At 33.6% G+C, this 24885-nt stretch overlaps 1 protein-coding gene and 1 non-coding gene across 3 annotated transcripts; one reads left to right on the top strand and one right to left on the bottom strand.

Annotated features, from left to right (window-relative positions):
- Positions 1-690: 690 nt before the first annotated feature.
- On the top strand, positions 691-5169 carry LOC105799227 (N-carbamoylputrescine amidase). 2 transcript variants are annotated; one of them, XM_012629664.2, is made up of 9 exons: positions 698-898; positions 2501-2549; positions 3237-3328; positions 3485-3636; positions 3736-3782; positions 3893-3926; positions 4193-4359; positions 4624-4720; positions 4823-5169. In XM_012629664.2, the coding sequence occupies exons 1-9, from the start codon at positions 810-812 to the stop codon at positions 4996-4998; spliced, it is 903 nt and encodes a 300-aa protein (XP_012485118.1). In that variant the 5' UTR covers positions 698-809; the 3' UTR covers positions 4999-5169. The 2 variants fall into 2 exon arrangements, with proteins under 2 accessions (XP_052477447.1, XP_012485118.1); XM_052621487.1 differs by lacking the exon at positions 4823-5169 and having other exon boundaries at positions 691-898; positions 4062-4359; positions 4624-4722.
- A 2199-nt stretch (positions 5170-7368) lies between these two features.
- LOC128033000 (small nucleolar RNA R24) lies at positions 7369-7458 on the bottom strand. Its single transcript, XR_008189335.1, has one exon. It is a non-coding gene; the product is annotated as a small nucleolar RNA R24 (small nucleolar RNA).
- Between the last annotated feature and the right edge of the window lie 17427 nt (positions 7459-24885).

Below are 24885 nucleotides of genomic sequence, written 5' to 3'. Positions count from 1 at the left end.
TAAGATGTTTATCACCATTAGGTCATATTCTCCCTATAATTTGAGAATTAGGCGTTAGTACTTAATATTTTCAATTTTTTTACTTTTTAATTTAAAAATGCTAATTTAATTATTATCTAGTATTTTTTGCCAATTTTGTATGTTTATTTTTATCAATTATTTATCTTTTCAACAATCTAATCAACATGTTAATGTTCCATTTTGATTTTAAATTGAAAAAAATTATCTTTTTTCTTATTAACTTTAAATTTTAATTTTTATATGTAAAATTAAATCTCAAATTTTATCAAAATATATATTTTATTTTATTATATATATGTGAACTTCAAAGGTAACTGTCAAAAGTGATTGACATAAACCTTATTTAAAATTTTAAAATTAACAAAATTATGCAATTTAAATATGTAATTTATTATTTTATTTGAACTTACAATTATAAATATTTTAAAATAAAGTTCACACTATATTTATCTACTTTAAAATGAATGATTTAAATATGAAATTTTATAATTAATTTTTTTAAATTTCAAATTAATATATCTATTTAATTATGTTAAAAAAAATTTAGTAAAATATAGTTGGTTTACTTAAAAATTAAGTTATTAAATTCTAAAGTTTTAAATTAATTCTTTTGGGTAAATTTTGTCAAAAAATAAAAATAAAAGTTGTGGTGCATACGGCACACCTGGAAAAAGCTAGCGGGACCCAAAACAAGAGCTGGATGGTTGAACTTTTGTGTTGCTCTGTCTGCTTAAGTTTTACTCTACTCGGCGGCTGTGGTTTGAGGATTGAGAATCGAGATAAAAGAAATGGAGAAGGGAAACAGGCAAGTAGTTGTTTCAGCATTGCAATTCGCTTGCACCGACGATGTGCCCACCAATCTCGCCACTGCCGAAAGGTTTCTTTTCTTTTTTACTCCTCCTATTACTTCCCATTTGATTAGATTTTCTGGGTCTTTCATTAATTTCGAATTGTATTCTCTGGTCAAACCTATATTCTGGATTTGCTTTGCTACTCTTCCACTTTCATCTGTTAAAAAGTCTCTTCATATTGGTTTTGTGGTTTCTTTTAGTTAATTCTTCCTTTAGTCTCTATTTGATTGAGATTTGGAACTGTGGTGTAAATTGTTTGTTTGATTCTTATATGCCTATTTACTATGTGGTGAAGAACCGATTAAAGAAAAACAAAGGATATAGAGACTGTTCATGGTTATAAATTGTTTTCAAATTTAATTTGGTTTCATTGGAACCGTCCAAGTTCGAACTTTGTTGGGTTTTTAAGCTAATGTTATTACCTTGGTGTTTTTTCATGCATAGTCACTCTCATGATTCATTTTGAGCAACAGTGAATGCCTCAATTTACTTATAAGCATAAGGCTATATGCTTTTATCTACACAGCTTTGGTGGGAAAACTCTAATTAAATTTCATTAGCTTATTGGTTTAAAGGTAATCATTTTTTGGCATCTGTTTTCCGATACATGCTTTTCTTTTTCCTGTTTCAAAAGAAAAGATTTTAGATGGGACATTTCACTTTAGCTCTTTGTATTTCTTCACCAAATTTGGGATATTTGGTATTCACAATCTACAAATTTTAATATTAGCCTTAATTAGCAATAACTATCACGGTTCTTAATGCTACATTTCCCCTAACCAGTATCTCATCTTTTCTTAGGATACATGTCCATTTTGCCTTATTGTTGTGTTTGATCCTTTCCATTTTGGAGTTTTTCACTTGAACTAAGGAAACTGTTAGCAATCTTGATGCTTATTTTCCTTGGTTCTAGGTCTTTCCGTATTTGGTATGTATTTAGAAATTCTTGAATGCCCCAATTGCTTGCATATACTATTCCCATAGATATTGTCTGCTTGCAGTGTCTAATACACACTGTGTGTGTATGTCCTGAGCAGCTTCTGAAGCATATGTATGAGGTCAATGTGTTATTAGGATTTTTTTCCCTACTTCCTTGGAGTTTCAAAACCCCTTTTTGTTAAACCATAGTCTTATAAAGCAAATACTTGAACTGTATTGATCTGACTTTCATCTTTGTATAAGTCACTACTTGTAATTAAGTTGTTTTCTGGCTCCTTTTTTTATTGAATCTGTGCTTTATGCGTGGTGTAAATTTGAGGTTAGTGGAGATGAAAATGTAAAGAAATATTGGCTTATATCCATGAAGAGCTAATTGATGATAACACATTTGAGGAAGTTCAGACGTGAGAGGCAAAGACCTCTAAGTGTTGAATAAGAGAAGTCACTTAGTAAAGGATGCCATGTTGGACAGGGAGGGAAAAAAATAAATGGAGCATGATCATGAAATATTATGCATGCAGCTTTCCTCATGTAGTGGGGCATCGTTTGTTTGGCTATGGTTGTCTTTTTTTTTGTGTGTGTGTGTGTAACATACTCTACTTTTACTCTCTAATTTATTGTGATATTTTGCATCATTTCCCCATGGTAACCTTCTCTTTAGTAACTTAAAATGACTCTCCTCTACACAGGCTGGTTAGGGCTGCTCATGCAAAGGGAGCAAATATCATTCTTATTCAGGTATGTGCTGTTCAATTTTATAAAATTGGGCACTCATAATGTTTTCAGCCTTTTCTTAGAGATGATCTCTCTCTCTCTCTCTCTTTTCTATTTTTGGGAGGTATTTCAATTATATTGTGTCTAGTAAATGCTTTTTTAGTCTAAACCAAAATTTCTTTTCTATTCTTTTTTTGGCTTTGTTTATTGCTGATGAAATTATTACCACTCCTCAACTCTAATACACTATCTATCTTGCAAATGCTGAACAATATTCTTAAACAGTTAACAAAAACAATTGAATGCATGCCATAACTAAATGATGCTAAGTGGCTGGAAAATAAATTGATACAGAAAAGAAAAATGGAAGGAAAAATTCATACCTCTCAAGAGTTAGAACATAGGAACCAGAAACAGATTGTGATGTTAAATGAAAATCAAGATAAATTTGTACATTAACTGCTTTTAATGAAGAACATAATGCTACAGCTGTGAAATACTGGCTTTCCAAAATGGAAATTTGAGTAGTTCATGACTCTAATTTTAATGTCACTATCTAATTTCTCTCATTTTCTCCAATACATCTGAGGTTCTGTAATTGGTTGTATAATAGAAGTAAGCTATCCAAATGATTCAATTTTTTTCTACTGATTAATTCCTTCGTATTTGATTTAGTTTAGCTGCTATTTTTGTGTATTTATTTGTCTTCAGGAACTGTTTGAGGGTTATTACTTTTGTCAAGCACAAAGGGAGGATTTCTTTCGGCGTGCTAAGCCTTATAATGATCACCCTACCATTAAAAGGTAAAATCACTGCCTACTGACTGACTTCTAAAGTGAAGTTGATTGGTTGCACCAATGCCTTGTTTTCTCTTAATAAGAACAACTAAACTTGCTTTGAATTGCAGATTCTAGTTATTTACTCAATTCAACTTGTTTTTGTCTACTATACGCTTTCAGGATGCAGGGACTTGCAAAAGAGTTGGGTGTGGTGCTGCCAGTTAGTTTCTTTGAAGAGGCAAACAGTGCCCATTATAATTCTGTAGCTATCATTGATGCTGATGGGACTGATCTTGGACTGTACAGGAAATCTCATATACCTGATGGACCAGGTCTCTAGAAAACTTAATGCTTTACACCTTCAATATGATATAATTCATTTTGATTTTGGCTTTGATTATTAAAATCGAGTTTCCACCCTCTTCTTTTAGGATACCAGGAAAAGTTCTACTTTAATCCGGGAGATACGGGCTTTAAGGTAGGTACTTAGTAAAACCTCAGTTCCTCTGATGCTAACATTTTTCATAAACTTCAAGATTTTATGTCTATTGTCTTTATTACTTAACATGTGGATGCCATTGATAACAGGTTTTTCAGACCAAATTCGGAAAGATTGGAGTTGGTTAGAGCTTCCTTTCCTTTTCCTTTTAGACAATTCTTCTCTTGATATTGTGAAGCCTGCAAATTTTTTACAAAATGTTTCGTCTGTCACTTGAATGAACCAATGTATGGTTACCTTATATTGTTGCCGTTACAGTCTCGGTGCTGGGGCTAGAATGTGTTGGCAACATAAATTACTTGCAGAAATGTGTGTTTATTTCATCAATTTACCTGCAAAGCCAATATGCGGAAGACAACATAAAGTTATTGCTTGATTTTGCATGTCAGCAATATGTTGGGATCAGTGGTTTCCAGAGGCTGCCCGTGCTATGGCTTTGCAAGGTGCTGAGATATTGTTTTACCCTACGGCTATTGGCTCTGAACCACAAGATGAAGGACTTGATTCTCGTGAGCATTGGCAGCGAGTGATGCAAGGGCATGCTGGTGCAAATGTGGTAAGTGAGAAGACTGGTGAACTAAAAGTTCCTTTTCAATGTTACTAACTTTTTGTTGCTTTCATGGTATATTATGATGTGATCTTTGAAATCCAAATTTCCCGTTTACATTTTGATTACCATTTCATTTCCTGTGATCTGATAATTATGTTGGCTAGAGACATTATGTATCTGTTGATTGTAATCAAGGGCTTAACCAGCCCGATTATTATTCTGTTATGAAATTTAGAGAGGAAGGATTAACGGATATCATGCTTTATATAGGTACCTCTGGTAGCTTCTAACCGCATTGGAAAGGAAATAATTGAGACAGAGCATGGGAAGAGTCAGATTACGTTCTACGGCAATTCCTTCATAGCAGGTATGAATTTGATGATTCTTTTCTCTTCAGCGATTAGTCATATTATATTCATCAACTTTACTTTGTCCAGAATAAGTCTAAATATCAATATTTCCATTCCAGGACCAACTGGGGAAATTGTTGCAGCTGCTAATGACAAAGATGAAGCAGTTCTCATAGCACAGTTTGATCTTGACAAAATCAAATCCAAAAGAAGTTGCTGGGGTGTGTTTCGTGATCGGCGCCCCGATTTATACAAGGTGCTTCTGACATCAGATGGAAGCAAAACTTCATCGTGATTCAGAGCTCCCCTTTTGCTTATCATCACTATGTTGTTGTGGAGATAATCAGTGAGTTCCCTTCCATGCCATGTATTTGTTTGACTGCAAAGAACGAAATGACATATATGTAGGCAAATTTCCATGAATACAAAATTAAGAATATCAATAAGAAGAACCGAAATTCTAACACTTATCAATTATAGGATGCTAACTGGTAACGTTTTGCATCCTGAACCATTTATCTTAGGTCGAACCGGGTGATCCATATGTGTTTTAAGTTTGATCGTTCTGCTCTTTTATGATTCTTGGGTTTTTCCCAAGGCATTTTGCCATGGAAGAGGATTTCATGGACGTCACATATTATAGTTTTTACCTTACATTTAATGGATAATGAATCCCCTTATTTGATATGTTGTTCTACTTTTCTCTTTTCGAACGTCCAAACATTTCCTTGAAAAATATCAGACTGGATCAGTGGGTTGAATCTGCTGAACTTGAATAACTTGATTTATAGTGGTTTAAAATTGTAAAATATTAAAGAAAATCAAACTGGATTGTTTTGATTTTTAGGGCACGTTTGGTTCGCTGTAATGGAATAGAGGAGTAATGGAATAGAGCTGTAATGGAATAGAGGCGTAATAGTAATTTAATTGTTTGGTTGAATGTAATAGAATAGAGGCGTAATAGTATTCTTGTGTTTGGTTGAATGGAATGATGTTGTAATAGCATAAGGAAAAAAACTAAAATGATTAGAATACCCCTTAGTAGAATTTTTTTTAGGTAGATGATTATTGTTATTGTTATTAAATTATAAGATTATTAATATAAATAATAAATAGTTTAATCTTATTTTAACATAATTATTATTAAATATAATTTAATAAAATATATAATTTAATAAAATTCTTAATATTAAATATTCTTATATGAATTTTCTAAAACCATAATATATAATACTATAAAATATAATTTAACATAATTATTATTAAATATAATTTAATAAAATATATAATTTAATAAATTTCTTAATATTAAATATTCTTATATGAATTTAATAAAATCATAATATATAATACTATATAATATAATTTAAAATAATTATTATTAAATATAATTTAATAAAAATATATAATTTAATAAAATTCTTAATATTAAATATTCTTAAATGAATTTACTAAAATCATAATATATAATACTATAAAATATAATTTAAAATAATAATTATTAAAAATATAATTTGGTAAAAATATATAATTTAATAAAATTCTTAATATTAAATATTCTTAGAATTTACTAAAATCATAAATACTATAAAATATAATTTAAATTAATTATTTTTAAATATAATTTAATAAAAAATATAATTTAATAAAATTCTTAATATTAAATATTCTTATATGAATTTACTAAAATCATAATATATAATACTATAATATATAATACTAGAAAGATCAATGATGAATGTTCAAGTTTCGATTAATCAATCAATTCATGATTGTTTTGGTTTCGATAACTTCCTTGCCCTGGTTCTTTATTTTCGTTCTTTGTTTCACTTGATCCTGACATTAGCATTCTACTTTCTGGTTTTGGGGTCAACCATTTTCAATCTCCACCTTAAAATAATCTGACAAATTCCAAGAAAGAAAAGTCTAAACAATAAAATCGACATCTGAAATTATATATTTTATCCCAGTTATTATGGCTCATCCTTTTGTTATATACTTCACAATCAACAGACACTTACAAAGTTCCACTACTGCAGGATTATTTTGGAAAGGTGATAATAGTTGGCTATAAAATTGCAATGGCAGAAGCAATGTCTCAATATCAGGGGGAAAATAAAGGGTAAATAGCTCCAAATCTCTGTTGTTTCAAAATCTATCTAGATATAAAATTCAACAACTCAGTTCAAACCATGAAAAATAAGACAAATTCAAAAAGGGTAAAAAATGTCAGGGCAATGAAAATAGCAGAGCTCATACAACTGAAAGGTCTAGCTCACTTCACCACGAACCTTCAATGCTTGCCTGTTCCTCTTCTTGACACTAGACTTGGCTACCTTTAGACTCCTGTGCACAGCACTCAACATTGCAAGGGCTGCTTTTGTTAAATCTGGCCTGTAGTAGTTGTCTGTCACCTAAAATGTTAGAGAAGCAACTTAATTATAAAAGCGGACTAGAAAAGCACCTAAACCTAGATTATCTGAATATTTGTATATCATAGAAAGATACATTAACAAAATCTCAGAATATCATTGAAAATCTATAGTAATAACAGCACAAAAACAGTGCACACTTGGCAAGTTCACACACTAAAATTCAGCATAAATATACATATTATTGCCCAAAGCTAGCAATATAAGCATTGAAATGACATTTTATAACATTCAAAGCCCAGAAGCCAAGCGTAACAAGTAAATTTCATAGAAAAACCCAACAAATATATCCTTCTTACATGTTATTGCTTCATCACTGCAAGATCTTCCAGAAAAATTTATGCTTGAATGGCAAGTAACTACACCTTTAGACAGACAAATCATTATTTAACCAAGAAATCCAACAAATTTTACTAGTTCATAGACTACACATTAAATATAAAAAGCCAACATAAAAAAGGCTTCCAACATGATCTTAGACAAACAATTTCTTTCCACACACAAGACAACCTAATCATTAGCAAATTACCAATAGCAAACCCAATAAAAGAGTAGAGAAATGAGTTTCAGAAAACACTAACTATTTACCTGGTTTTTGACCGCCTTGGCCATCCTGGGGAACTCTTTTTTCATGAGTAACTTGTGAAGCAAGGCCGAAGGCTTGTTCTGCTTCTTAGTCTTGGTGGTTGCTAGCGACCTGATCGGTCTTTGCCCCACTTTGAATGGTGATTGTTTTCTTGTTTGCCAACCCTAAAATTACAGAGTAACTCAATTAAAAAACAAAAGCGTACAAAATGTGCAAAACATGAGAAACGGAGGATTAAATACAATATATTAGACAAACATCATAGCTTGTTAGTCATAAATTATATCTCAGACATTAATATATTGCCCGGCCCACTACCCAAAATTTCATACCAAACCCATCTAATCTAAAACCCCATCACCCAATTACAATTAAACCAAACCCAATACCCAAAACAAACCCTAATAGCCCAAATCACAAAAGAACGAAATAAACAAAACCCTAGGTGCGCCGCACCTAGGGCTCTCTATCTTCGACTTGGCCGCCTCCTCCATCGCCATGCCGCCGCTCTGGCTGGCGCGTCGTCGTCCCATCGCCATCACCCCACTTGCATCATCAAGTACACCAAAGCAACCAAAGCAAAGGATGAAAGAAGAAAAAGAAATAAAAGAATATTTTTTGTATTTTTTGGGGGATAGGAGAATCGGTTTAAAAACCGACCTTGGCATCTGTAATGGGGGCTTTTTTTATTTTGTAAGAGCACTTTAGCAAAAAAATATACAAAACAGATTCAAAAACAAACGAATAGATTTACACCAAGGTGGTTTCCGCTTAGATTTCTTTTATTTTATTACTTATTTACTTTTGTCTTTTTTCTTTCTCTCCAAAAAAGAGAGTTCATATTCGAGCAAAGAAATATATAAAAAGAAAGGTGCGAAAAGGGGGAAAAATACCTTTTTCTGAAAATGTACGGTGGCGGCGCGACGCCGGTGTGACGCCGGTGCGGGGGGGCCTTGGCCGGAATCTAGACTTAGTCCAGAGAGTTTTTTTTTTCTTTCTTCTGTTTTTTTTTCTTTTCAATGTTCAAATGATTTTTTTTCTCAAAACACTAATTTTTATACCCCAGTGAAACGGCGCCGTTTTGGCTCAGCTCCAAAACACCCAAAACGACGTCGTTTCACTCCCAAGATCTTGTCTTGATGACCCGACCCGGGGAGGATCCGTGTTTTCTTTAAATGGGTTATTTATGCTGCATGATCCCTCCTGCTTTTCAAATATTCACATTTGGTCTTATTTCGCTATTTTCTTTTATTTCTAATTCGCCCCAAAGTTTTATTTTTCTCTCAATTTAGTCCATTGCAGACAGCTTTTTGGGACTTTGGTTTATTTACTGTTTTGGCCCTTCTACTTTTCAGCGCTCACATTTTAATCCCTTATTTTATTTTATTTTGATTTCAAATACTAGATTTCGTTTCCATTTTGATTTAGTCCTATTGTTATTATTATTATTATTATTATTATTATTATTATTATTATTATTATTATTATTATTATTATATATAGGAGTATATTTTTTATATTTTTATATATACTTATATACATACCTACTTTTTATGTATTGTATAATTTTGTACATATCCATATCCATATTTATATATGTATTTTATTTTCATATATATATATATATATATATTTACATATTCTTCATTTTTTAAAATATGTATTTTATATATGTATTTTATATTTTATGATTCATATATATATACCTATATGTATATACTTTTCATATTTTAATTTACATACGTATATATGTATGAATATGCTTACTTATATATATATTTTTATATAGTAATTTTAAAATATATACTTATATATATATTTTTATATTTTTATAATTTTATGTATATACATATATATAGTCCCTTTATGTACATACATATTTTCATATTTTATAAATTTCATATATTTTCCTTTATTTTTATGTTCATTTATGTATTTATTTATATGTTTATTTTATGCTTTAGTTTATTTATTTGTTTATTTGTTATGGTATATGCATGATTGATTTATTATTCGTTTTTGTTCATTTTTATTTACATAATCATGTTTATTATTCCATCATACATATAAATATCATACTTCAAAAAAAAAAGGGAAAATATTTCTAATTGAGGCAATATTTAGCGTTTAGAAATTCGAGAAAACGTGCCCTAAGGTGCTGGGTGTCGATTTTTCTCGTTCAACCAAATAGCTAAATATCCTTTTAAAAATTTTACAATAAGGCAATATTTTGCGTTTGGAAATTCGAGAAAATATGCCCTAAGGTGCTGGGTGTCAATTTTTCTCGTTCAACCAAATTGCTAAATATCCTTTCAAAAATTTCAAAATAAGTTAATGTTTTGCGTTTGGAAATTCGGGGAACGTGCCCTAAGGTGCTGGGTTTCGATTTCTCGTTTAACCAAATTGCCAAATATCCTCTTGAATTTTAATCTATGCTATTCGAGTTTTTTTAAGGATCGTATTTTAAATTTCTTTAAAGTTTTCAGTTTTTCGACACTAAGACATTAAATAATCAATTAGGTACCAATTTTGGGCGTGTCGAGGGTGCTAATCCTTCCTCGTATGTAAATCGACTCCGAACCTGCTTTTTCAATTTCGTGGACCAAACTTATTGTTTTAATAAAATAAAATCATTTTGTTAAAAACAACCACTTTTCGAGGTGATCCGATCACACCTCATCAAAAAGGATCGATGGCGACTCCCATTTTCATTTTCATTTTCCAAAACCCAAGTCGACCCCGTTTTTCATCAAAAAAATGGTGTCAACAGCTTGGCGACTCCACTAGGGACTTTTTTTCAAAATAAGTGAGTCGAGCCACGAGTTGATTATTTCTTGTCTTTTTGTCGAAAGTTGAAAGTTTGATTTAAATATACGATCCTCTGATTGCATTTCATTTGTTTTGAGTTATAGTTTTTATAATGTTTTGTATTTCAAATTTCTATATATCTCTGCACATTACATTGCATGACCGTTGGTCACACCTTTTAAGTGGGAGTGAGAAGCTACTCCTTCGTGAGGTTTTCACCTCCGTGCAGGATAGTGGATCACTTTCGGGATACATCCGTACCTATGTCTTCGTGAGATTTTCATCTCCGTGCAGTCATAGGGAAATGTATTCCCCTGAACCGAACTCGGTCTATATGAGCCTATAATGGGTGAAGATCGAGGAATCTGCTGGTTCGAGTACCTTATCTTTAGAGCCAAAACTCATATAGTGGACTTAGGAACTTAGCCTAGATAGAGCCACTCCAAACCCCTAGTAGTCACCCGATTGGGTACTTTTTGTTTTCCTTGTTTATTTTTGTACTAACCCCTCTTATTGTGCTTTGATTATGATTGCATCGCATCTGCATCTTAGGAAAGAGATATTGATTCAAGTCTGATTACTAAATTAGAAAGCTTGTCATGGAATACGAATTCCTTGATAAAGTGGAAAACAATACGACTTCCCAAATATATTCTGAGAAACACAAGAAAGGCGATGAAAGAGTTCGTGATCTTTACTTCGTGGCCTAAGGGTTCGAGACGATTGTCTAAAAGCCTTCGACAAGCAGACGAGCCTTATGAAGATGGGCAGATGATGGATCGCGACCAAGATCAAGAAAATGAGCTAGCAATGGCATCTATTGGCAAGATTACCTCAAGCATGCAAATGAAGAAAAAGACTGATGTTGTTTCTTGGAATATGAGGTGAGGTCGTACATGTATCCGTTTTATGTAAGGGAATTTGCTTTCTAGAAAAGTTTCCTAAATGTAATTGAATCAGAATCAACGTCTCTTTAGGCATTCATTTCATGCATTTGCATTACATTGCATGACATGCATTAAAATCCATTGAAAGAATCTAAACGAGTAAATTTATTTCAGCTAACCTGGAAACCAACCTACCAAACCAACACCCTTGCACTACCAGAACAGGAACTAAAGAAATGGATCAAAGATTAGAGAAACTAGAGCAAATGCAGACAGAAATGCAAGAACAGCTACAGGTGCAAATGAAAGAACATATGGAAAAGATCCAGAAAGACATGGTACAAAAGATGAAGGAGTCTCAAGATGACTTAATGACTAAATTGACGCAATTAATAACCAAGGGAGTGGATAAAGGGAAAGGTCCTGTGATTTGCGATGAAGAAGAAAACAATTATGAACCACTTTTTCCTCCAGGTTTCACGCCTCCGCATGCGCAAGTTCAGACTAAACCACATCCACGAAGACCTTCTGTTTTGATTAGGCCTCAGCATTTTCAAGGTGATGCTTCAATGCCGAAGAACCTTCAGGTCGGATCTGGTTCTAGTCCTGGCGATAATCTGGTTAATTTTATTGTCCCGGATTTCGATGAAGTAGCTGAGAAAGACAAGGTGAAGGAAGAGTTACCAAAGCAGTTTGAGGAGAAATGGAAATGGATTGAAGAGAAGTTTAGGGCAATAGAAAGTATATACAGCTATCGTGGAATAGATGCGAAAGATCTGAGCTTAGTTTCGGATTTGGTACTTCCTTACAAATTTAAGATGCCGGAATTCGAGAAATATAATGGGACCAGTTGCCCAGAAGCCCATATCACTATGTTCTGCAGGAGAATGACGAGGTATATTAATAATGATCAATTATTAATACACTGCTTTTAGGATAGTCTTACAGGTGCGGCGTTAAAATGGTACAATCAGCTAAGCCGAACCAAAATTGCTACTTGGAGAGATTTGGCACAGGCATTCATGAGACAATACAATCATGTCTCAGAAATGATGCCTGACAGGATAACTCTGCAGAATTTGGAGAAGAAATCGAACGAAAGCTTCAGACAGTATGCTCAGAGGGGGAAAGAAGTGGTAGTGCAGGTGCAACCACCTCTTTTGGAAAAAGAATTGACGATGCTCTTCATCAACACATTGAAGGCCTCGTTCATCACGCATATGTTGGGAAGTGCTTCAAAGAGTTTTTCAGACATAATCATGAATGGCGAAATGATTGAAAATGCCATCAGAAGTGGAAGAATAGATGGTGGAGAGAGTAACAAAAAGTCAGTCTCAAGAATAGAAGAAGATGAGGTGAATAACATAGGTAACTCAAGATCAGTTACTGTAAGTCATCCAGGAAAAGGAGTTGCTGGTCAACAAGGCTCATTGAGGCAAGAACCTGGATCGAAACCAGGTACTGAGAAGCTCCAGTTCACACCAATTCCGATGTTATATAAAGAGTTGTATCAAAGTTTATTCGATGCGCATGTTGTTTCCCTTTCCTACTCAAAACCCCCACAACCTCCGTATCCAAAGTGGTATGATGCAAACGCACAATGTGACTACCATGCAGGAATTACGGGGCACTCAATAGAGAATTGCATCACCTTCAAAAAGCTAGTTGAAAAACTCATCAACATGGGTATTGTCAAGTTGGGTGACTCATCTACTGCAGAAAATCCGCTACCCAATCATGATTGACAATAGGGTGAATGCGATGTATGAAGAGATGTAGGGAAATGTTCACATCAACGACGTGTCTGAAGACACAATTGCGAAGGGACCTTGTTAGATGTCTGTCCTTATGAATTCTGGAGTGTTCTAAACAATTAGACTGCGGAAGAAATCCCTATAGTTTTTAGAGCTTTTCTAGAGTAATGTTCAGAACATTTTGTTGTCTTTAGCCTAAAAGTGATAGAAATTCCTTTGTGAAATAGGCTCATATCTGAACGTTATTATTCTAATAAAATACATCTTTGCGATCATTTTTGAGCCAATGTTCTTTCATTCTTTTTGAATAATTATTTCTGATTATTTCATTCCTTCGGATTTTCTTCCACATCATTCATTCATTCATAATCATATTGTATAAATAATTGTTCATAAATTTATACTTTCTTTTGTATATTCTTTGGTACTTATTATGAGTCTCCAGATATCAATGACATGAGTGACACTGCTACAGACTCAGATTTTCCTTTTGAGCGAGACATGTGTTTAGACGGATCTCATGACTTTGGAAATGTCATAGATCGTAGCTTATCTCCTAACTTGTTAAGGATGGTTGAACAAGAGGATAGACAGATCCTACCTCTCAAGAAATCATTAGAAATTGTGAGTTTGGTGAAGATTAGAATTGACCTGACTGCAAAGACGAAACAAAGCCTTGTTGAGTTACCTCTAGAGTTCAAAGATGTCTTTGTATGATCATACCAGGATATGCCCGGATTAACCGCTGATAATGAAATCTGCACAATAGCGCGATGTCAGAAATTTACAGTATGAACGGTACAATTCTTTGCCGGGGCAATGCCTTTCTCGTGGAGTCAGCATACTTTTGCCCATTTGAAGTCGAATTTCTACCTCTTCAAGTTGTTGTTGGGTCCATCCTGATTAAAGAGGAAGATCCAAAGTTTTACGTAAGTGAGTTAAGCCCCAAAAGGCTCAGATCAAAAAAAGGGAAGAAAAAGAAAAATCAAAATCAAAGTCCAAATGAAAATGAAAAAAATCAAAAATCAAAATAAAAAAAACAAAAAGAAGAAAGAAGAAAAAATCAAAATCAAGATCAAAATGAAAATGAAAAAAAGAAAGAAGAATGGAAAAAGAGAAATCTAGATGAAAAAATTAGAATGAAAAAGAAAAGAAAAAGAAAAGGAGAGGCCAAAGCGAAAACCCGCAAAGGGCGCTTTGTGACCAAATGAGGTTTTGAGTTGAAAACCCGAAAAGGACGACTCAAATTTTGAGCATAATGGGGCATGGACATCACCATTATCGAAGACTTCTAATGGGCATTGCTTCATTTTGAAAGGCTACTTAATGAGCCAAAGTCATCGTATACCGATACAGAATTTCAGAGAAGAGGGTATTGGAGAATGCATTGAGCTTAAACAATAGCACGATCGCTGAGGTCTCAAATTAACTCAAAAGTGGACACCACGATCTGTCACTGAATTGCCTAGAGTTGAACATCGAAAATTGAAGGAAAATTACTGAGACTTACAAGGATTGGCATGAGAAATTACTATTTGCCTTCCTTACTTGTCGAACATCTGTACCGGGACAATACCTTTCTCTTTGGTTTGCGGGGTTTAGGTAGTTTTACCTATTGAAATCCTTTCTCTCCGGGTATTAGTTGAGCTAGAATTGGATAAAGCAGAATGGATCCAATCGCGATGTGATCAGTTGAACCTAGGAAAAAGGTTAAAAGCTATTCTTCAGGGTCAAATGTACCAGAAATAAATGATACGAGCCCATAATGAACAGTGTCATCTCAGAGAATTCCACGAGAGGGTTAGATGTCGAAAAAGATCATTCCTCTCCAAAAGGATTCTAGAGGGAAATGAATGTCAAACCGAGAATGTCCCTACGTTGTAAAGAAGACATTTTTCAGAAGAGCACTGATCCTGAGTGAGATTGCTAGTCCTATAAACTCGGATCCAGTCAAGAAACACGTCTTTTAAAGAAGAAGAAAGGACCAAGGTGAAAACCCGCAAATGGCACTTTGAGTCAAAAAAATGAAAATGAAAAATGAAAAAAATGAAAAATGAAAAATGGAGAGGCTAAGGGGAAAACCCGCAAATGGCATCTTAGGCCAAAGGGGATTTGAGTTGAAAACCCGAAAAGGGCGACTCAAATATTGATCAGAATGGGGCATGAAGTGATCAGAGTAATTCAAATTTTGATCAGATTGGGGCATATGGTGATCTTGCTGTGCTTGAATCAACAAGAAAGGATAGGCGACATCTTGGGGCATCGACAGAGCGCTGTAGATCTCCTAAGCACATGTCCAACTCAAAATGGTTTTCAGAAAGTTTGTACAGAGAAGTTCAAGCTGTGATATCTGGGGCACCCAATTCTCATATTATTTTTTGTTCTTGGAATATTTTGTCCTTTCCAAGATATACATTCCCAATTAATTTCTTTGTGATCCTTCTTTACTATTTTCGATAATTTGTTCTTTCGAGCTATGCTCAGAACCAACTTTATTCTTATCCATTGTTATGACCTTTTTGCAAACATGTTGCATTGGAATAATGATTAATGGACTAATAAAACTTTCACAAAGGAAGTTTTGCATATTACTCTGAAAAGTTTCTAAATAATATAGGAGCCTGAAGCAGGACTATTGTTTAGAACACACCAAATTTAAAGGTTGAAAATTTGGGAAAGGAGTCTAAATTTAGACTTTCTCTTTGGATTATGTTGTCAAGTGCATTGATTGAACAAAATGACAAGATGTCGTGTCAATGACAAAGCTTAAACGAACAAGCAAACAATGATCATCAGGCAGTAGGAAGAGGTTACCTCGGAGAAGAGAGCCTTCATCTGCGCATAAGTCTTTGGTATGGCACCCTGAGAATGGTGTAAGAAACCAGAATGATTTTGGTCATGCATCCTTGATTTGTGATAAGATAGGATTGAGATAAAGGCCACATATTTCTACCCTTGGATTGCAGTGGGAGAATGATAACACAAATTGTGCGCCCTAATGGATTAAACTTTGAGGTTTACGGTGGGGGCAACCTGGCTAGAAAACGCCAGTCGAGAAGGAAGGTGTTATAGCACTTCGATGACAAAGCCTTAATAAACTTCAAGTAATGATAACCTAAGTGAGATCATTCACGAAAAAACAAAATTCTGCATCCATGCAAACACCATTCACACATGTCTAGTTAGGAGCATTTGATTCATTTTGATCATGCCATCCTAATCATTAGGCATAATTAGGTTTATTATACAGGTCTTATCTCCCTAAGGTTACAGCGGAGCAGATTAAAGATAGTAATCCTATCTCCCTGATGTTACAGTGGAGCGGATTAAAATAAATTATCTTATCTCTCTGAAGTTACAGCAGAGTAGATCGCATCAGGTCTTGTCTCCCTGAGGTTACAGTGGAGTAGACCGAAGAATTTCAGATCTTATCTCCCTGAGGTTACAGTGGAGCAGATTAAAGCCAGAGATCTTATCTTCCTGAGATTACAGCGGAGCAGATCGAAGACACTATCCTATCTCCCTGAAGTTACAGTGGAGCGGATTAAAATAAAGGATCTTATCTCTCTGAAGTTACAGTAGAGTAGATCGCATCAGGTCTTATCTCCCTGAGATTACAGTGGAGCAGACCTAAAGATTTCAGATCTTATCTCCCTGAGATTACAACAGAGCAGATTGAAGATAGTAATCCTATCTCCCTGAGATTACAGTGAAGCGGATTAAAATAAAGGATCTTATCTCTCTGAAGTTACAGCAGAGTAGATCGCATCAGGTCTTATCTCCCTGAGATTACAGTGGAGCAGACCAAAGAATTTCAGATCTTATCTCCCTGAGATTACAGCAGAGTAGATTGAAGCCAGTAATCCTATCTCCCTGAGATTACAGTGGAACGGATTAAAATAAAGGATCTTATCTCTCTGAGGTTACAGTAGAGTAGATCGTTTCAGATCTTATCTCCCAAAGTGGAGCACATTGAAGATGGCAGATTTTACCTCCCTGTGATTACAAGTGGAGTATATTGAAGCCAGTAATTCTATCTCCCCGACGTTGTGGAGTGGGCCGAAGCGCCAATGCCTATACCTCTGAAATTGCAGTAGGTCGGATTAAATCTATCATAGCCAGTCTTATCTCCCTGACGTTATAGTGGAGTAGGCTTAAAACCACAAACCTCGCCCCCCTGAAGTTGCTGCGAAGAAGATAAAGGCTACAGGACGCATCTCTCTGAAGTGCAGTGAAATGGATCGAAGCAACAATACACGGTAGACTGGAATAAAGCTACTTGAAGAAGAAATGCACCAAGAAGTCAAGACTCGGCGAGACCGGGCAAAATTGGGCTTTCTTAGTCTTTGCTCATTTTACGTTACAACGAGCAAAGAAAGAAGCGATTAATCTGACCAATATATTGCCCGGGCCCACAACCCAAAATTTCAGTACCAAACCCATCTAATATAAAAACCCCATCAGCCCAATTATAATTAAACCAAGCCCAATACCCAAAAACAAACCCTAATAGCCCAAATCACACAAGAACAAAAATAAACAAAACCCTAGGTGCGCCGCACCTAGGGCTCTCTGTCTTCTGACTTCGGCGCCGCCTCCACTGCCACCACCGCTCTGCTGGCCGCCGCGTACGTCCCATCGCCATCACCCCACTTGCATCATCAAGTACCTACAAAGCAACCAAAGCAGTGACAGAAAGAAGAAAAAGAAATAAAAGAATATTTTTTGTATTTTTTGGGGGGGTAGGAGAATCGGTTTAAAAACCGACCTTGGCATCTGTAATGGGGTTTTTTTTTATTTTGTAAGAGCACTTTAGCAAAAAAATATACAAAACAGATTCAAAAACAAACGAATAGATTTACACCAAGGTGGTTTCCGCTTAGATTTCTTTTATTTTATTACTTATTTACTTTTGTCTTTTTTCTTTCTCTCCAAAAAAGAGAGTTCATATTCGAGCAAAGAAATATATAAAAAGAAAGGTGCGAAAAGGGGGAAAAATACATTTTTCTCAAATTTTCGGCCACCGTACATGGTGGCCGGCGCGACGCCGGTGTGACGCCGGTGCGGGGGGCCTTGGCCGGAATCTGGACTTAGTCCAGAGAGTTTTCTTTTCTTTCTTCTGTTTTTTTTTCTTTTCAATGTTCAAATGATTTTTTTTCTCAAAACACTAATTTTTATACCCCAGTGAAACGGCGCCGTTTTGGCTCAGCTCCAAAACACCCAAAACGACGTCGTTTCACTCCCAGTCCTGCGCGGTGACCCGACCCAGGGGGAGGATCCGCGTGTTTTCTTTAAATGGGTTATTTATGCACGCAGTCCCTCCTATTTTTCAGCGCATTACAGTTTGGTCCTATTTCGCTATTTTCTTTTATTTCTAATTCGGCCCCAAAGTTTTATTTTTCTCTCAATTTAGTCCACTGCAGCACAGTTTTTTGGGACTTTGGTTTATTTACTGTTTTGGCCCTTCTACTTTTCGCTACCTCACATTTTAATCCCTTACTTTATTTTATTTTGATTTCAATTCTAGATTTCGTTTCCATTTTGATTTAGTCCTATTGTTATTATTATTATTATTATTATTATTATTATTATTATTATTATTATATATAGGAGTATATTTTTTATATTTTTATATATACTTATATACATACCTACTTTTTATGTATTGCATAATTTTGTACATATCCATATACATATTTATATATGTATTTTATTTTCATATATATATATATATATATATATATATATATTTACATATTCTTCATTTTTTAAAATATGTATTTTATATATGTATTTTATATTTTATGATTCATATATATATACCTATATGTATATACTTTTCATATTTTAATTTACATACGTATATATGTATGAATATGCTTACTTATATATATATTTTTATATAGTAATTTTAAAATATATACTTATATATATTTTTATATTTTATAATTTTATGTATATACATATATATAGTCCCTTTATGTACATACATATTTTTCATATTTTATAAATTTCATATATTTTCCTTTATTTTTATGTTCATTTATGTATTTATTTATATGTTTATTTTTATGCTTTAGTTTATTTATTTGTTTATTTGTTATGGTATATGCATGATTGATTTATTATTTGTTTTTGTTCATTTTTATTTACATAATCATGTTTATTATTCCATCATACATATAAATATCATACTTCAAAAAAAAAGGGAAAATATTTCTAATTGAGGCAATATTTAGCGTTTGGAAATTCGAGAAAACGTGCCCTAAGGTGCTGGGTGTCGATTTTTCTCGTTCAATCAAATAGCTAAATATCCTTTTAAAAATTTTACAATAAGGCAATGTTTTGCGTTTGAAAATTCGAGAAAACATGCCCTAAAGTGCTGGGTGTCGATTTTTCTCGTTCAACCAAATTGCTAAATATCCTTTCAAAAATTTCAAAATAAGGCAATGTTTTGCGTTTGGAAATTCGAGGAACGTGCCCTAAGGTGCTGGGTTTCGATTTCTCGTTTAACCAAATTGTCAAATATCCTCTTGAATTTTAATCTATGCTATTCGAGTTTTTTTAAGGATCGTATTTTAAATTTCTTTAAAGTTTTCAGTTTTTCGACACTAAGACATTAAATAATCAATTAGGTTCCAATTTTGGGTGTATCGAGGGTGCTAATCCTTCCTCGTGCGTAACCGACTCCCGAGCCCGTTTTTCTGAATTTCGTGGACCAAACTTGTTGTTTTAATAAAATCAAATCATTTTGTTAAAAACAACCACTTTTCGAGGTGATCCGATCACACCTCATCAAAAAGGATCGGTGGCGACTCCCATTTTCATTTTCATTTTCATTTTCCAAAACCCAAGTCGACCCCGTTTTTCATCATAAAATGGTGTCAACAATATTTTCTCCGATTCTGACCATTCGAAAGATAAAAATAATAATTTTATTCTACATTTCGTTAGAGTTCTAAATCAATTAGGATTCCCCAGAAAATCCTAGAATTTACTCAGATTAAGGTAAAATCCATTCAATTTTTCAAGAAACCAGATCCAATTCTAAGAAATACCCAATATTTCCCTTCATGTTTCCTCGATAACTACAATTCATATATAAATAAGTCATTCTTTTTTTATGAAAAATACCATTTCGCTTTATTTATAAGAAACGAAAAAGAAATGAAACAGAAAATAAAACTTGGATCAAATATCCTCAAATGAAAATAATAGTAAAAAATGAAACTTTTGGATCAAAAGAATACCAGAGTGTTTGTAGGAGTGGAGGTTGTAGAGATTGTTGGGCTTTTCTTTGAATCAAGGCTAGCGTTCCTCTTCCAAACCGCCTCACCAAAAAGCAATTGTTCTTCTTCACTACCTCCCAAATCAACTGTCAAGGGTCTGATACAAAAATCAAAGATGAAGAGAAAATCAAAGAAAATACAAAAAAGATAGAGCATATAACTTGGAGGTGGCTTTCGGGTTGGGAGGGTAAAACAGGGCTTAGAAATCAGGAGGGTTAAACGGAAAGCTAAACTGAGCTTTTGGAAGCGAATAGAAATCAGAGAATTTTGGGAATAGAAGCGTAATGTAATAAGCCCGTAATAGGGCATTACACCCAACCAAATCACGAAATAGGTGGGGCCCACGGAATAGGGCTGTAATGGCATAGCCATTACCCCCGACCAAACGTTACCTTAGGGTATTGGTTTTATACTTTTTAACAGAAAATTAGGTTTTTTTAAAATATGTTTTGCATTATTTTCATCTTTAGTTTTTTAAATATAAATTTTTTAAAATTATTTTTAGGGTAAAGTACACTAATAGTCACTAAACTTAGGTTAAAATAACAAAACAGTTACTAAATTTTGAAAAGTTACAATTCAATCACTGAATTTTAGAAAAATAGCAAACCAACCACAAACAACCATTTTCTATTACGTCACTAATGAAAAGCAGACCTGTCATTCAACTGGCCACGTTGGCATCCTAGTTGTCATTCAACTAGCCACGTTGGCATCCTAGTTGTCATGGTAAATGGCCCCAAAACCCTAACTGGGCAGTAGAAGAATAAGAGAAAAAGAAGAAGATAAGAGGAAGAAAAAGACCATGGGGAAGATTTGCAGCGAATGTTAGAGATCCATTGACAAAAACTAGGGTTTGGCTAGGGACCTTCAATTCGGCTAAAGAAGCTGCTCGAGCCTACGATGTGGTGGCGATTACCCTCTGTGGAAACAAAGCAAAAATGAATTCCCTTTTAACTCCTCTGATTTCCCTGCTTTAGGAATGGATCGTGATCATCGTCGAAACAACGAAGGCTTTATCGCCAACGACCGTCGGTTACATCAGACGGGCGACAATTATGAAGATTCGGAAGTGAACTCGCAGAGACGACGAGGAGTAGCATGAGTAGCACGGTGGAGTCATTTAGTGGTCCAAGACCAACCCAATCATCGTGAAACCCAACAGATTTTGAGGCAGTTTTGATACAAAAGGTTATTTCAAAGGTTGAAAGATTATCAATACAAAAGGTTAAAATAACTTATTTTTTTTGCCAAAAATAGTGTTAAATGGTGAAACAGCCTTCTTCTCTTCTTCTACTGCCCAACCCAGCCCATCCCATCCCAAATTTCAATCTTCCCTTTTTCTTTTTTATTTTCTACTCGTCCATTCCTTTCACCCCCAAATTATGACCTTTCGGCTGCTCATATCCAATCTAGCAAGTTAACTAATCACGTCATCTGTTTTATTAGGCTTGTAATTGAAAACGTTAGTGAGTGGCTGGTTTGTTATTTTTTTAAAATTTAGTGATTGAGTTAAAAGTTTAGTGACGTTATTTTATCAAAGTTGAGTAACTATTGGCATACTTTACTTTACTTTATTTTTATATTTTGTTTTGTTTTTTTCTTAATTATTATTAACATATTTTTTAATTATTCAACATTGTTGAATAATCCAATGTACCTAGTCAAATTTTTTAATTCGATTTTTCAACCAAAAAAATCATTGCATTCCACCTTATATTATTTGGGATATTCAACAATGATTAACCAGAGTGGCATGAGCCACATATGTTTGTCACAAGTTGACCATAAAATTTTGGTATTGATTGGAGCTAAAACATTCGCATATTAAATTTATATAACATAAGGATAAATTATGGATTTAGTCATTTATGTATATTTTAATTATATTTTACCCATTAAATATTATAAAACAATTATTGATATTATTCATTAACATTTTAATTATTAAACTGTTTACTGCCATTAACGAACTGTTAAAAACTTTTCTTTTTTATCATTTTTTCCTTCTCTCTTTCATGTAAACTTTTTTCTTTCTTTCTATTTTTTTTACCTGTTATTTTTCTCTCTTATTCTTTCTCCATTCTCGGCTTCCAAAGGGAGCTTTTTAGAAGCCACAAAGATGCTAAACAATCTGTCGTTACACTGGTAACGATAATTAAATGTGCAATGATTAAAATATTATAAATCAATAATATTAGTGAGTATTTGGTAATAAATTAAAGTTCAGTTACCAAAATATAATTTAAACCAAACATAAATGATTATTTTGTAGTTTACTTAATTAATAAATAATAATATTTTATAAATATAATATGTTAAAAGTTTTAAATATATATATATATATAATATTAGTTTAAAATTATGCATTTTTAAAAGCATTGTTTTCTTTCCTCTCATATTTCAACTCTACCTAACAATGAAAAGAAAGAAAATTACTTTTCTTTCTTCCTTTCCTACCAAGCACATCTATGAAAAGAATATATATATATATATATATATATATATATCATTCTATTTTCTACTCTTATAACTTTCTATCTTTTCAATTTTCTTTACATTTTACTAAGTTAAGCCGGTAAGATTGCCACTAGTGCAATTGGGAGATGACAGAATATATGCCTTAATGACAATTGGATTGCACTTGGGATATATGAATTAATAAAGCAAAATCGCATACTAACAAGTAGTATTGCAAGGGTTTTCTTTTGTGTTAGTACGAATAACATACAAGTTGTTCAAATTGTATACACCTAGAATGAGCTTGGCCCGAACCTAATTCAGCCCGGCCTACAAACAAGTTTGACTAGAGGCTAGCATATGTCAGGCCTTCATGCATTGGTTGTATGCAACCAATTCTGTAGGTTGAAGTATCTAAGATACATGAGGATAACAATGGATGTATGTTTTGAAAACAAGTTCACCAAACATGACTCGCTATGAGGACTCCACTCGATAGAACCACTTAAGTGTCTTGGAATAAGCTCACATGGCCACTGTACAAAAATTGGCCCTTTGACTTGAGATACCAAGTCATCTTATATGAGGAAAGGTATGCTTTACAAAAGTTGTGGATTCAGTCATTGAATCAAAATAGAAAACATAAGGTTGAAAGATGTTATTAGTCCCTATACTTTACAAAAGTTGTGGATTTAGTCATTATACTTTAATTTGATCAATTTTAGTTCCTATACTTTTTGAATTGATCAATTTTAGTCTCTTTTAATTTTCGAATTTTGAAATTTTAGACCTGAACCAAACAGTAGCAATTAAATCCTTTTGGTTAAATTTAATTACTAGTCATGTACTATGCACACAGTTGTAGATTTAGTTCATATTCTCTTTGTAACACCCCTTACCTAGATTAAATAGATAACCTGAGCAATGGATGTCACATTTAGGCACTAATTCATTGTTTGGGAGAAGTGGAGTAATACCATCATTATCATGACCACAAGTTGGGTGTTGTCCTGACAACGCCTTTGCAATTTCCAAATTTAATTCTAAACATCTCCAAACACATTCCAATCATTTCCATACATAAACCCATCATTTAAGCCCATGAAAACACATCAAAAACCATTTAATTCATCGTATACTCGAAGCATAATTCAATTAAATCCATTAGGCCATAAAAATATTTAACCTACACAAAATGCATTCACTAGCATCATTCTACATAGACTTAAAAATACCTATGTACATGCTATAAAATAACACCAAAAGTTTGATTTCATACTCTCTTCCAAGACTTGTGAAGTGATGATATGTGGAAATGTCAAACCCTCGATAAAAAGCTTTTAGACAATCCTCTACCTACACGTTGGAAAAATAACGTGTTAAACTTGTGAAAGTTAAGTACATCAAGAATTAAACTTACTTTTGTAATATTAAATTTATACATGTATGTGCAATAAATGTAACATATTAAGTTAGAACTAAATAAACTTCAAAAATTAGGTAACTCAAATGTTCATACCTTATATCACTTACCAATTCACTATGAGATTCACTTACCACTTTATGTTTTGCCCATGTAGACTCAACAAAACTAGTAGGATATGCGAAACTAATACTAAAATCACTAGAATGAATGTGCTTATCACTGTAATGCACCGAAGTGCATAGTCGTTGATGTAACACCCCTTAGCTCGACCAAATCGTTAGGTTCGAGTCACCCGATGTTACGATCGTTGTCGGAGCAATTACGGGCATTCATATGCTTTCCGACCAATTAAACATGTAATTCAACATTAAAATGTATTCACAACATGATACACAAACATATTTGGGTCTCAAAAGAGCTTACGAAAGCTCTTTTGCTAACTTGAATATAAATATGACCAAATTGTAAAGTTTTTAAAAGTTCTAGACCGAAGGCAGGACCTTAAGTTTCCTCGTCGTGGCGATGTCATCATAGTGAGTC

This window comes from Gossypium raimondii, chromosome 9, assembly GCF_025698545.1.
Source record: "Gossypium raimondii isolate GPD5lz chromosome 9, ASM2569854v1, whole genome shotgun sequence".
NCBI lineage: Eukaryota > Viridiplantae > Streptophyta > Magnoliopsida > Malvales > Malvaceae > Gossypium > Gossypium raimondii.
The sequence above is the reverse complement of the archived record's forward strand: the minus strand, read 5'-3'. Positions and strand labels throughout refer to the sequence as shown.

What these genes read in the sequence shown, in the direction of transcription:
- LOC105799227 (XM_012629664.2), top strand. Translation starts at nt 810, where the DNA reads ATGGAGAAGGGAAACAGGCAAGTAGTTGTTTCAGCATTGCAATTCGCT. An exon ending in CGGGAGATACGGGCTTTAAG is followed by an intron (nt 3,783 to 3,892) that starts GTAGGTACTTAG and finishes CATTGATAACAG; the next exon opens with GTTTTTCAGACCAAATTCGG. An exon ending in GGCATGCTGGTGCAAATGTG is followed by an intron (nt 4,360 to 4,623) that starts GTAAGTGAGAAG and finishes TGCTTTATATAG; the next exon opens with GTACCTCTGGTAGCTTCTAA.